This window comes from Pteropus vampyrus, unplaced genomic scaffold (genome assembly GCF_000151845.1).
Source record: "Pteropus vampyrus isolate Shadow unplaced genomic scaffold, Pvam_2.0 Scaffold115, whole genome shotgun sequence".
NCBI lineage: Eukaryota > Metazoa > Chordata > Mammalia > Chiroptera > Pteropodidae > Pteropus > Pteropus vampyrus.
Window position 1 is genome coordinate 4,031,075 of NW_011888896.1, and position 14,024 is coordinate 4,045,098.

General features: G+C 33.3%; 1 protein-coding gene across 1 annotated transcript in view; it reads right to left on the minus strand.

Annotated features, from left to right (window-relative positions):
• Nucleotides 1-14,024, minus strand: part of LRRC7 (leucine rich repeat containing 7) — a 294,420-nt gene that overhangs the window by 25,692 nt on the left and 254,704 nt on the right. The window contains exons 22-23 of the mRNA XM_011365737.1: nucleotides 11,810-12,031; nucleotides 4,589-4,681 (exon numbers count right to left, since the gene is read on the minus strand). Of these exons, the coding sequence (XP_011364039.1) occupies nucleotides 4,589-4,681; nucleotides 11,810-12,031 (315 nt within the window). The remainder of the gene's footprint in view (nucleotides 1-4,588; nucleotides 4,682-11,809; nucleotides 12,032-14,024) is intronic.

The following is a 14,024-nucleotide window of genomic DNA, read 5'->3' on the forward strand; positions in this document are numbered from 1 at the left end:
TTTTTTTTCTAGGGGTGAAAGGTGGGGTGTAAAGAACAGGGGCTTAAGTCCTTTGCAGGCTGTTTTGGCATCTGGAGTCAATCTTTTGGAAGTTATGTAGAAGAAGATATAGTAATTTATTCTGAAATTCCAGAACATTTATTTTGACTTTATTGGCAACTATCTTTTACATTTGCCATGCCTCTAAAATTCATCCTAGGCTTGGAATTTTACTTGTATCGTAAGCAAATTATGATCCTATGACTAAATAATTGTTCATGGGACTGTTCAGTACTATATCTTTAGAGCATATAGAGAAAGAGGCTATAAGTTTTCTTTCATATCTTATACTCTAAGAATTTAGTACTATTTCCTCAAATGAAGCAAGGAAGGTATCAGTCCCTGAATGAAGAACTATTTGAATACATCATTAAAAATTCATTCATTTGCAGTGTTAGGTTGTTTTATGAATTTACTACATAACAGTATCACTCATCCAGTTAGTCAGTCTCTTCTTTCTAACAACATCCAGTGGAAATTGTATTGGTAAATTGCTTGCATTTTGCAATCACGAACTATTATTTTATGAAAATTTAAATATAAGCAAAGATTATTGTGATTTTTTTTCCAGTGGCAGAATCACCACTAATGATATCTTAGTCCAAAAGTTTTATAATTGCTTAGCAATCCACTGTGTACAGTATACTTCTAATTATCTAGGTTCAATAGAGAATACATGCTGACTTCTAAGGACTTGTTGAAACAAATATCTAGACTCTGACTAATTAGAGGGCTCTGTAATACTTTCAATATTAGAATATCATACTAGTCTCAACTCTACAGGGTATAAATTTGTCATGTGGCTCTTTGGCTAAGTGGACTTTGCAGATAGAAACATGCATTACAGTGCTTATTAAGAGAAAAGGATTTGGAGTCAGATCAATTTGGGCTCCAATCTTATCTGCCACAGATCAGCTACATGACCTTGGGCAAGTTAATTAACCCCTCTGGGCCTCAGAAAAATGGGGAATAATAATACTAAACCAACAAGTTAGTTATGAAGATCAAATAACTTCATGTATATGAAGAGCCTAAAATAGTAACCAGCACATTGTAGGAACTTAATAAAAGGCTATTATTTTTGTCACTTTTGTTATTATCATCAGATTTGTTGGATCAAAATCTTTCATGCCTCTTCAGCACCTTGCCATGTTGACAACAACATTTCTCTATAATAATAAATCACATCATGGCTTCCATCCACTTCACTAGGAGGGAAAAGGCAAGCATTATATAGGGCCATTTTTTAACCAGTTTTGTACAGTTTTCTCTTTCCAAGTATGTAAAAGCGATTTTTACATTACAGTGAATCCAAATAATGAACTCGCAATGAGTGGATTGAGTTGCTCAACTACTAAGCACTGTTCTGGTAATGATATGAACCACAGGACTAACTGTGCTCCATCCATTTAACCCAAGGAGATAATAACTGATCAGGACTACCGTGGGGTCTTTAAAAAGACTTAAGTTTGCAAGACCAGATGCTGTTCTAAGCTCTCAAAGTCTAGCTCAAAACAGTGCTCATATATGACTTAACTTTGAATTCTCCCTAAAGTCTCAATTAACTTTTGGGCTGCCCCATGGGGTTTTCTGTGATAATCTCACACTATCATAGAATTTAAATTGGAACTTCTACCAGACTGAATAACACCGCTCACTTTTGCTTCAGTCCCATACTCTCAGCCTTTTGGGATAACTACTTCATGCTTTCCTTAACTGGCTGTATACTAGGTAATCACTTTGGATGCTATCTCACATTGATCATTGGTGTTTAGCTGAAACAGTAGATCCTATCAGTCAAAAGGAAGAGAATGAAACAAATCTATTGGCTACTTAAGGACAGAAGGTCCTCAAAGCCTCTAAGACATTCAGATATCTTGGATACTTAGAATTTTGAGTGGCATTACAAAATATTAAAACATTCATGAACAGTAAGTAAAATAGTGTGCTTCTGAGAATATTTCTAATCCATGACTTTTTTATTGGAAGGGAGTATGTACCATATTAAAGTTTAATAACTAGAACTTCTTACAAAGCATCCACCTCCAACTCAGGTAATATCTGTTCTGTTTAAACATATGTTTAATTTGCTTCTCTTCACCCTCAGCTCTAAGTTAGACAACTCAGGAAAAAACAGTTTTTCAACATTGAAGAGAGGAGTGTTTTTAAAGTTCATTTTCTTACACTTTGGTATTTTAGGGTTGGTTTAGCTACTGGGTTTCATTCTCGATTTTATGCAACAACTACAAGAAGGGGTACTGGGGCTAAAAAAAAAGTAACTAAATTCTCAGAAAAATAATCTCTTTTCTTATGAGTGAATTAAACTCTTTAGATTCTCTGAACACTTTTAACTAAGAACCCCCATATGTTTGGCATGACACCGAAAGTGGTCAATAGATTAAGAGCAGTCTTGAGAGTCTTCTGTACATTTGGAACTTTTGAAGTACTTCATCAATTTTGTAATAATAGAGATTCGCTTTTCAGATTGCAAAGTGTTTTAGAGAGTAATCAGGCAGAGAAAAGTGCTTTTGAGGGGGAAATCTTTCAATGGACACATTATACAATTCAAGTTCTATATCTGTTGCATTTAACCAAATGAGTGAATTATAAGATTATAGAAATGGTTCAGTCTCACTAGAGTTATTGAATTGTTACAAATGAGAAATTAAATTAAGAGTTATAAAGTGTTCATATTCATCATAGTGGAAGAATTACTGGCAACTATTTGAAAGCCTCACATCTACTATCTCCTTCAGCCGAAAATAACAGTAGAAAAGCAATAGCATTAAGACGCTTGACTATTTAGCAATCTGTTCATCCTTAATTTAAAAATATTTATTACTCTTCCAAAAATATAGTGAAAAGATTTATATGCTGCTGAGAAAGAAGAGAAAAAAACATCTTTTGAATTTCAACTATCTTAATAATGATAAGGTTATTAACTTTTTAGTGAAAAAACTAGTGAAAGAGATGTAAAACCAGAGATAAAAAAGAGAGTCCAAGATGAAGAAAACAATACTTGAGGATTTAAAACTTACCAACATATGTTTCTGATAATTTTGAACTTATATATTTTTTGTTTTAAGATATATTAATAACTTGTCAAAACCCAGTTAACACTTGGTCCTACTAAACCATGAATCTTTTAATTCTACTAAATCAACAGTTATCCTCAACATCACTTCAAAATAGAAATGCGTATGTACAGACATTTCTAACTGTCATTCCCCTAATTACACATACATTCCTTCTAAATGAATAGTAGCTCCAGCCAGTTGACCAAAGGAGCTCCCATCTATAGCCACTGAGGATTTCTTTCTAGTCCCTTCCATCCTAATGTATATAGTGTAAATGATCCCTCCTTCTGGTCTGACCTCTTTCTCCCTTCTTTCTCTCCTTTCTGGGTAGGAAGAAGGGAATAAAAAATGGTAGGAAACAAGAAGATTGAGAAAAAGTGCAGGAAAATAAGGGATTAAGGGTTCTCTTTCATGCTATAGAAATCTCCAGGGTAGGAACATTGAACTTTTTTCAGAAGCAGGTCTTATGGTCAGAAATCGCTGTGTGGTTATTTTTTTAATGGTGAGTTGCAAAGATCTGTACCAGGTTGTGACTTAAAGGTAGATTGAGAGCCCGTGGAGGTTTTCTTCATATCTAATTTCTGTTTCTCTTCATCATCCTAAAGTTTTATGATGTCACTTAATATGATTAAATGTGATGAGGTCAAAGTAGAGAGTTTCAATTATCATAAATTATAATTACTAGTTGATTCCAAATTGAGAGTGTTAAACATTGGTGGTGATAGCAGGGCATGTTATGTAGCTCAGGGTAATTTTTTAAAATAAAAAAGTCAGGTGGTCCACAATGGATTAGACAATCCAGATGTAAGCATGGGCAGCATGCCGGATGTTCAGGCAATGGTTGAGTTTAGAGTTGGGGAAAGTAGTGAACCTTTATCCACGGTGTGACAATTAGGGGGAAGCATAAGAGGAGCACCTCATTCTTTTGCCATGGCTAACTCTGATTTTCTTATAGAATATTTATTTTCTGTGGTCTTTTAGTTCTACAATTCCATTAGTGAAATATTTTACAAACGTGATGAATTAAAGAGATACCAGTCAGCTGACCTTGGCATTGAATCATTAATCATTCTGTTACTGTGAGAAAATATTCTCCCAAATAAGTGATTTACATGCAAACTTTTGGAAACAGCTTATAAGAAACTGCCTGAATAGCTTTCTTTACAAATATGCATAATTGTGAACAAAACAAAAGGAGAAAAGAAAAAACAATTTTTCTTTCAAAGAGAATGTTTAAATTTATTTTTTCTTACTCTTAGGATTTATCAAGCACTGTAGTAAATTCTTTTTCCCAGTACTAAAAAATTTTCTAATTGACTTCATAGTCAGCTAGCTTATTAAAATAGTAAAAACATTTGAAATTGTTTCTTTTCTTTTGTTTTCTTTTTCTTTCTTCCCTTTTTTTTTTCTTTGCTGCAGTAGAAGACAGTGTTTTTCTAATGAAAATTGTCAATAAGAAATTCACTTCTTACCTTGTCAGAAGGTTTAAATGGATTTCCTTGTCCACTAATTCCACCACTGATACTAAATCCAAGGCCAGGATTCTTTTCTATTCTCACACAAAACTATGTATAAAAGATATAAAAAGTTAATTAAATACATATCAAAACTAAATATCTTCAAATAACTACATCCCAGTAGAAAAACTTCACATTTCACTTAAGTCCTCAGGGTTAGCCTAAGTTACATTGGTACACAAAAGACAGTATAAGCTCTGACAAAATAGTATTTCTATAGGCATCAGTTATGATTGAAACTAGCGTGAAATTACCTGGGTAAGCAGATATTAGTATTTATTTACTACTGTGTGCAGGATTTTGACAGTTTTTAAAAATGAAAAGCCTTCTAACAATAAAAAGGTTGTTAATTATTTTAATTATTCACTTAAAATGCACATATATTCCAACTAATTTGAAAGGACTGTATAAAAAAGTAAAGAAAATTTGCAAATGTAGAGGGAGGGAAAATATGGCTACTTAAATAAGTTGCTACCACTTCCTAGGAGAGTAGTACAAGCCATCTCCTTGGTAGATAGATAATTCTATTGGTTAGAAAGAGCAGGGCTTTTAGTTTAAGAAAGGGGAGAACTTTTGAGCATAGCTTGAGTGAGGGTGAAACATAGGAATAATTAAATAGTAAAAAGACTTTTGGATTTAGCAGCAGCTTCTGGATAGGCAGATAGAGGTCTTGGAAGAAAGAAGAGAACACTGTGAAAAAAGAAAGAAGTCAAGAATATGAAGAAATTATTTGTGACAGGGAACAGTCAAAACATATTTAGGACTGGAGGGCTAATATGCTTGTATTCTCTGCCACATTACCTCCTCAAACCCCCAATCATCAACGAAAGTCTGTTAAACACAAAATGATGGCATTAGGTATTGGTCCACTTCGGGGTAAAGATGATAGCTATTGTAAGAGTTGATACAAAGATCGTAGATCAAGAATTCCATAGAAGGGAAATAAGTGCCAAGAGTGAATTAGAGAAACTGTAACAAACCTAGGAATTCTTGATGATCCTGAGCTGGAATATGTGTGTGAGCTGTAGTGAAAATGCTAGTTTTCCATGTAAAGTGGGATAGGTTGACCTCAGATGATTGAAAGACTCAAGATTCCAGATGTAGCATAAAGAAGAAAACATTTTTATAATTTTTAAGTACAGAACAAGTACTGGAACTAGGTGAACCAAGTGCTACCAGATTAGCAGGCAAAAGATTAATATTGAGTTAAAGAAAAAAATCCAAAGAAATACATTAGTATATATTTTGCATTTATATAAATATATACTGAAAAAGTTCATAAAGATGATTAAAAATGCTTGCTTTCTTAAGTAGCTTCACGTTTTCCCCTTCTGGGAAAATTTAAATGACCAAAATGCTCTCTATATTTTTATTTTCAAAGTACCTTTAATCCCTACCTCTCAGATAATGGAAGACAAACTTAAGTCCTAATCCTGATTTAACCAGCATATACTGTCAGTCCCTGGGAACTGGATCAATTAGGCTTGGCCATTTAATGGTACTGTTCCTAATTCACTGTCATATTTCATAATAGTAAATATAATGTTTAACTATTACATAGTTCACTGGCAACACAAAGGCAAAACTATCTACTAATGTGATTTTTATGTTAGAGTCATTAATTAATAGTTTTTAAATTCTGGGTAACTGCAATAACAATAAGTACTCTTCCATATGTTTGTTTTAAAGACATATTTAATTGCAACTTTTCCTTTAATTGAGTTAGATTTGTTAAAACTAATTATCATGGGGTGATAGAAAGTACAGTTTACAATAGTTTTGTATTTATATGGTTCACAGTCTGTGAACATAAAATAGCTTGATGTAGCTCAAAGGAATATTTTAGCTTTATTCAGTATACCAGTTTACCTTACAGTCCTTTTTTGTTATTAGTGGTCAATTAGAAAATGGGAAGAAAGGAACTAATATAATTTAAACATTTTACTTTTGTGTTTTCCTATATATTTGTGAATTTCTATTTAAAATTTGGCTTATATCTTTCTAATGTGAAAATTTATATTCCACAATGTGATATATAGAAGGTATATCACTCTGGCTTTCCCCAGGCCATTATAAAACCTGAAAGGAAACATATGCAACTGATTTTATTTACAAAGTAAATTGTTGCGAATATTTTCCAGTCCTTCTCTTTCAAGATAGTGACTATATCTATTTTATAATATTGTCAATCTAGAAGGCACTAAAATTCTAAGGGAAATACATTTCATATTGTGCCAAGTATATGAAGAAATGCCTCAATATATTTTTTAATAGTAGTAATAATAAAGATAACACTGTGGTTTTATAAATGTGGCAAACAACCATAAATTCTATCTGAAGCTAAATTACCCTTGGGTATGCTATGGTATGGCTAATAACTTGTGCTGTGACTTATAAAGCGTGTCAGCAAGAATATTCATCTCATATATGAGGACTTCCATCTGCCTGGTAAGGCCCAAAGGGGGCATAAAATGTAAGAGGAAAGAATACCTCACAGCTAAGAAACAGTCTGAAACTAAAGAGAATTAGCAAAGAAGAAATACAGTGTTCTAACAAAAGGTCAGATCTAGAGGTAAATGAATAGTTTATTTAATAAGAATCAGCATTTCACTTATCTATTAAGATAATTGATAGTGATGAATGAAGTTTCTAGCTGCAGGTATAAGCAACAGCCTGGTAGTCAATGGTGTATTTGCTTCTCTCAGAGTTTGTTCTCGTCATTTGACTTCATTTGATGCTTCTGATCTATGTTAATCTCGCTCTAATAAATATTGGGTCTATCTTAGAGAGGCTCAGGACAAAATGGATTGTTATGTAGCAGTGCAGCCCTATGATGTCACCATCTATAATCTCTAGAGGTAGTGATCTAATTTGGTCTCTCAATGCTCTAAAACCTAGTAGCAAGAACAAGGGAAAAGGTTTACTCCCCCACTCTATCCCCCTCCTTATTATGATGGATGTGAATCACTTTGTATAACTCATGGAGGCTGATTCTAATGTATTTCTAATGTAATCTTATAAATTCTCTTTCAGGCACAAACTTTAGTTTGAAAGTGTATTCAAATTAACTGTCAGAAGACAGCTATGCAGTTCTTGCCATCCTGATATGTTACGCCAACTAGTGGGTATGAACTCATGTCTGTGGCAGACATGGACTCATGCGTATATTTTTCAACTCTTTTATTCTTTCAGCGTGGGCTTACTCTTGACCTCTTTGTTGGCTATGGTGTCACAGGCTGCAGTGTGTAATGTGGTAGACTTATGAAACTGGGTTATAATTCCAGTTTAGTTTCCAGATTGTCGTGTGACCACAGGCAGGATAGTTAAGACCCCTGAATCTTAGTTTTCTAGCCAATAAAATAGAAATAGCTTTCCCCATATCACAGCATTATTGATTAGATTAAGCCTAGTAAAACCTAAAGGGTAAATAATCATGCTGATGTTTTTCCTTCCTATTTCTGCTTTGGTATCTATATGTTCCATATATATAAATACACTTTGCTTTGGATTATACATTTGAAAAAGAGAAACACCAAATTATTCTTAGTTTCTTTTAAAAGTATTCAACAGGTTATGCACAATTTATATATATTTGAAATAGTGATAACAATATATTATTCAGCTGACACATTGTTGAACTACAGAATATTATAAATATTGTTTCTTGCCTTGCCTATACAATAGAATCACCAGGGGAGTTTCAAAAATCCCCACTACTGAGTTTATATCCAGAAATCAGCTTCTTGGGGATTAGGCCAAGGCATCAGTGTTTTTTCAATCTCTTGAACAAATTCTAATGTACAGGTGAGGTTGAGAACAACGGATATAAAATATTATTATATTGTGAAGGGGAGTGTCAGGTGAATAGGATCTTTAAGTTTCTTCTCTCGGACTGAGAATCAAAGGGAAGCGCTGATAGGATGGATATGATAGCTAAGAGTTTTTTTCATGCAGAACAAGAGTCAAGCCTTCATTTTCTGGCTTTCTTCAGTTTACTACTTAATACAACTCTGATTCTTATCCTCTATTATGTTTGTCGATAATCAAAATGGTTTATACATTAAAATCCCTTTTCTAAGTAAAATTCCCTGATAATAAACTTCAAGTAACATGTACATGGTTTTGTGTTATAGATAATTTGTTAAAAAGAACATTCAATATTAAAAGTCAGATTTCTAGTCTGTAGAAATTAGTACCTTGAATCTGGGTAGCACTTTATGGTTTAAAAATCACTTCTATATATAATTTCTTTATTTATTTTTATTTAAAATATTTTTCAAATTTAAGAATAGTAGTATACAATATTATATTAGTTTCAGGTGTTCAATAAAACAGATGATTTTACATGTACTTTACAATGTGATCACCATACTAAGTCTAGTAATCATCTGTCACCATGCAAACTTATCAAAATATTAATGACTATATTCCCTTTACCTTTTCCACCTGTCCCCAAGCCCCACCTCTCTTGCAACCATCAGTTTGATCTCTGTTTCTATAAGTCCATTTTTGTCATTTGTTGTATTGGAGACCACATATAAGTGAAACCATATGGTATTTGTCTTTCTCTGACTTACTTTGCTTAGCATAATACCCTCTGGGCCATATATTTTATTTCATTTAATCCTAGAGTTGAAAACAGGCTTGATAATGTCTATGAAAAATAAACATGTAAAAATAAGTACATTAAATTACAGTTCTTGGGTATTTTGCCATTTTATTATTTTCTAATTAATGAATTATTTATTTATACTTGCCTGTTTTACTGTGATGGGTAGTGTGAAAGCTGACATGGTTTTAACATTGGGCAGTAACATCAAAGTCTACTAAGTGTTTCATAATGGCTAAACAAAGTTAAGTACTCTGGCTAAGTAAAAAATGACATTTATTTTAATTTATTCAATGTCATTAGCGGCAGCATTTATTACATATTTTCATTGCGATACGGAACTTATTTTAGTCAGATTAGAAATGCATTAGTTCTTTAGGTCATATTAAGGATACAGAGGTATGGTTTTGTTAATAATAAAACTCTCCATTTGTTTAATACTTTTTGCTTTCCAAAGGATTGGAAGTATTCATGTGAGTTTAAGTCATAAGGCAGTTCTATAATTCTGAATTATAGCTGAAGCAGGTTTAATTAATATCGTTAATAGAAGGGGACACTGAGGCCACAGCAAGCAAGTGTCTGAGATTGTGTTGCTAATTTAATAGCAAGATTGGACACAGAACTTGGAATCTGGGTCAGTCAAATCTGGTTTAAAATTTCAGCTTGACCAATTATATCTTTCACAAGTTATTTACTTTCTCTGTACCTTGGTTTCTTCATTTGTAAAAGAGAAATAAGATTATTGTGAGGATTAAATGAAAAAGTATCTATAAGCAGGACTAGCTATAATGGGGCCTGGTGCAAAGTGAAAATGAGGCTTTTTGTTCAATGATTTTTAAGAATTAAAAATTGGCAACAGCAGAGCACTAAACAAGTGCAGGGTTCTTCTGAGCATGGGACTGTTTTTATACTCACGTCCCTTCCTTAACACAACGATTGAATGTTTAAGTTTTCATTTCTCAGCTTGAAAGGCACCTGATGTTTTTAGAGCCATGAATCAAAACACTTGTAAGGGACTCTAAATACAGTCTTTGAAAGAATCATGATATTTTAAATCATTAAGCGTGCAAATTTTAAAACTCTGTAATCTTCTCATCAGTCAAACTATATAATTTATGTGTTTTTGGAGCAATAACATAAAAAAGACCTTTAAATTTAGAGGGTTCAGATTAAGTGTATGCTAATACTAAACTTACTATTCAAGATAGGTGAAAACAGAAGGCCTTGATATCAGTGAATTTTTATATGCATTGATTGTCAGAGAAAAAACAAAACAAAACAAAATGTAGCTGTTATTAAGAATAACTAAGCCAGAGAACTAAATTGAGATTATAATATTTGTGGGGGAGGGGATATGAACAATTTTTAACCTTCTAAAATGCCTTTGGCAAACTATAATTTAAAACTTCATTAACTTTTTAGAATCTCTAGAAAATTAAAAACCTCCATATTATCTCATTAATGGCATCTGTCCGATTTATTTTACCTTAAATTCAATACTTGGCCTAGATCAAGGTAGGATGGAAAAATAAAATTACCTTTAAAAATATCTATAATTCTAAGAATGATTAATACATAATTTAGGCTTCAAGAAGGGTATTAAGAAATAGTGGAGATGTCTAGGGCAGCTGGGATACAATTAATAAATGGCTTTTCACAGTAGAAAGGAAAAAAACTATAAAATAAAGATAATCTTGCCTGATATGTTCAGAAAATAAGGTGGGGTGATATGTGAAGCTTTGAGTAAGTAATAATAAAGTGAACCTTTATAAACCATAGCAAGGAGTAAGTAAAGTAAGTGGGCAGAGTTGGCTTTGTCTAATTATCTGAGGAATGAAATAAGAGAAATTAATTTTATGAGTATTAAGATCTTAATGCCTTACTTTCTAAGCTTAATAAAACTCAATAGCTGAGATCCTATTCAGTTTTCCAGTCCTAAAGCAGAAAAACAGATTCTGCAATGAAAAAGCAAATCCTAATTTTAGATAGGTCAGAAGAGAAGCAATTATCTTCGCTACAAAGTATATATCAGTAGCTTTTGAAGCATTTCAAAAAAAGCATTTTGCTTCTAACTGTTCTTTATCATTTTCTTCATAGCAAAACTCTATCTCTATACTATTCAACAATCAGAAGATAGGACTTTTAAAAAATGTTCCACAAATAGAAAGGAATACACAGTTTACATTTTGCACTGTCGATTTCACCAAAGGCTTTGGTAACTACATTTAATCCACTGAAGCATTTTGTAACATCCAAAAGCTGTGCTGTAGAGCTAAATTGGAGTTGGAAGTGGGTAGGAGAGGGTATAGGATAAGCCAGAAAAACTTTCTGATCTATCAATTTTTCCTTATGTAAAATGGGCATTTTACCAACCATTAATTCCTATATGCTGTTGTCCTTAACCACTGCAGATAATGATAAAATCCCTACAAAGTACTCCACTCCATTCAACATGGGGACAGCATTAATGTGTCCCAGACTACACTAATGAGGGAAGACAAACCGTGGATTGATTGCATTTCCCTGGGCATTTCCTGAAATTCATCAATTGAAAAAACTCTTCTCACCTGCTCTGGATATCCATCCATACTCCTTTGCCCTTTAGTTTGAATTAAGCACCGTCCAGGCTGAGGTCCCCGGGTGGCCTGTGAAGAGGGGATCTGAATAGGCAACGGTGACTGAAACTGCTGAATGGTCACTTTGTTAATATTTCCCTCATATGGCTGCTGTTCCCGGCTACGATGCTGAAGGCTTTGGGACCCCATCAAGGTCTGGATATGGCTGCCTGCCTGTGGAGAAAATAATCTGTCAGATAGAGATCCGTGGTGTTGAAAGGATGTGATTAAAGTAGAAAACACGTACAGAATACCTCTCTGGTAAAGTGGCATCATTTGGGCTTTCAGCCACGGTTGGAAAAGATAATGAAAAAACAGCATGGATCTGCCTACTGTGGTTTGTGAAAATGTTAATATCAAAGCAAGGTTGCATTGAATTCATTCGTAGTCATCTGGTAGTTTGCCAAAGATTATTTTAACTCCTATTTTAAGGGAACAAAATTTAGTCTCAAAAATCTCAAGAAGAAAAAGAAGTCACAACTTAAAAATAAAGTGGAGTTCTATCTGGCATTTCATTTTGAAAAATACCAGGAAGAGAGATGTAATGTATGTAATGTGTGAGAGAGCCTGGTTCTTCAGTCTGATGCAAAAGAATTAAATTGCATAGTTTCCTTTATGCCACAAGCGCACAGTAATATTGTTCAGATGAGTATTATCAATATTTATTATTTTTTTGCAATTTAAAATCAAGAGTATGGTTTTGGGATCTTTATATTACATTAAAAATTAATCATGTGGTAAATTCCTGTGAGTATCAATAACCTATGGAGGCCTTAGAGCTGGAAAGGTCTTCAAAGAGAGTTCTGTTTGCAAATCATCCTGTGATGAACTTCCAGAGATTCATCAGTACCTCCTTTTTAAATAAACACTAACGGTCATTTCTTAATTCTTAAAGACAGATGTTGGAGGAGAAAGGGCATGCTCATTGCAGTCTCTCATCTTTAACTGATAAGGTGCAAACCCCTGCTCCTTTGCTCATTCCTATTTTCTCGCCTTCTTTCTAACATCAGTTCCTTGAGTCATCCTACCTGATATCTTTTCTACCAAGCAAGCAGTTCTGCTTGTGAACTGGTAATCTAGAATATACCTTTTAAAATTAAGTATGGTTTAACATGGAAGTCTAACATGGGAAATGAATGCTTATTATTAATACTTTTAAAACACATGCGTTAATGCTATGCTTTGCACTTTATCTGTTACTAATGGAAGGATCTGAGGATTTACTTCCTGAATTCTTTTTTTTCTTGTTGATCTTTTAAGGGTAGGTAATTTGGAATTCAAAAGTGAATTTCACCTTAGAATTCATTAGCTAGGAAAGCCTATGAATTTTCCTGACTAATTAAGATTTTGATTACTATAAAAAAGTCAGGTTGGAGAAATAAAGGAATAATTATTAAGTAAGTATTCAAGGAAGAGATTAATTTTAAATTTTAAAAAAGTTGTTAAGTAGAGCAACAGAAGAGAGACATCAGGAAAATTGAGAAGAAGGAAGGCATATTGCTTGATTTCAAACAAGAGGTAATTTCAGTGAAGAAAATATTCAAAATTATTATTTGGCCATATGTAGGATAAAGTAAATAACCATTTGATTATAGTTTCAGGTATTCCATTGGTTGTCTTGGTATCATGTACAGTGGTTTTTTTTTTAAAAAATATTCAAAAACATTTGAATATTTTATATTTCAGTCATGAGAAATGGAAGAAAAAGATGCAAAAAAAGAGATTCGGGCCATACCAGCACAAATGAAAACAATCAGCAATCCAACGGTGTCCCAAACATTAACCAGTGGTCACAAAACTATAGCATCATAATAAACATAACTAAGATTACCTCATAAAGGGCAAATGTGTGTTTCTGTATCTATTCCCTTCTCAGCCATTCCAGAAGATTGAACACCCTTCTAGTCAAATTTTTCCTTATTGCAAATTGACTTCTCTGCTACCTCCATGAAATTGCATAGTCTCTTGTTTGGGAGGAGAGGAAAGCCATGATAAACTCAGGATCACATTTTGAATTGTTATACTCTGAATGAACTCATTGGCATTCTTAGTTAGAGAAAACGCTTCTCTGGAGTTAGAGGAGCTGGAGCTATAGGCTGACTAAGGCTGGCTGGCCACTGAGCAGTCAATTGATTTTACATTTATACCCCCTTCTCACTTTCATTGG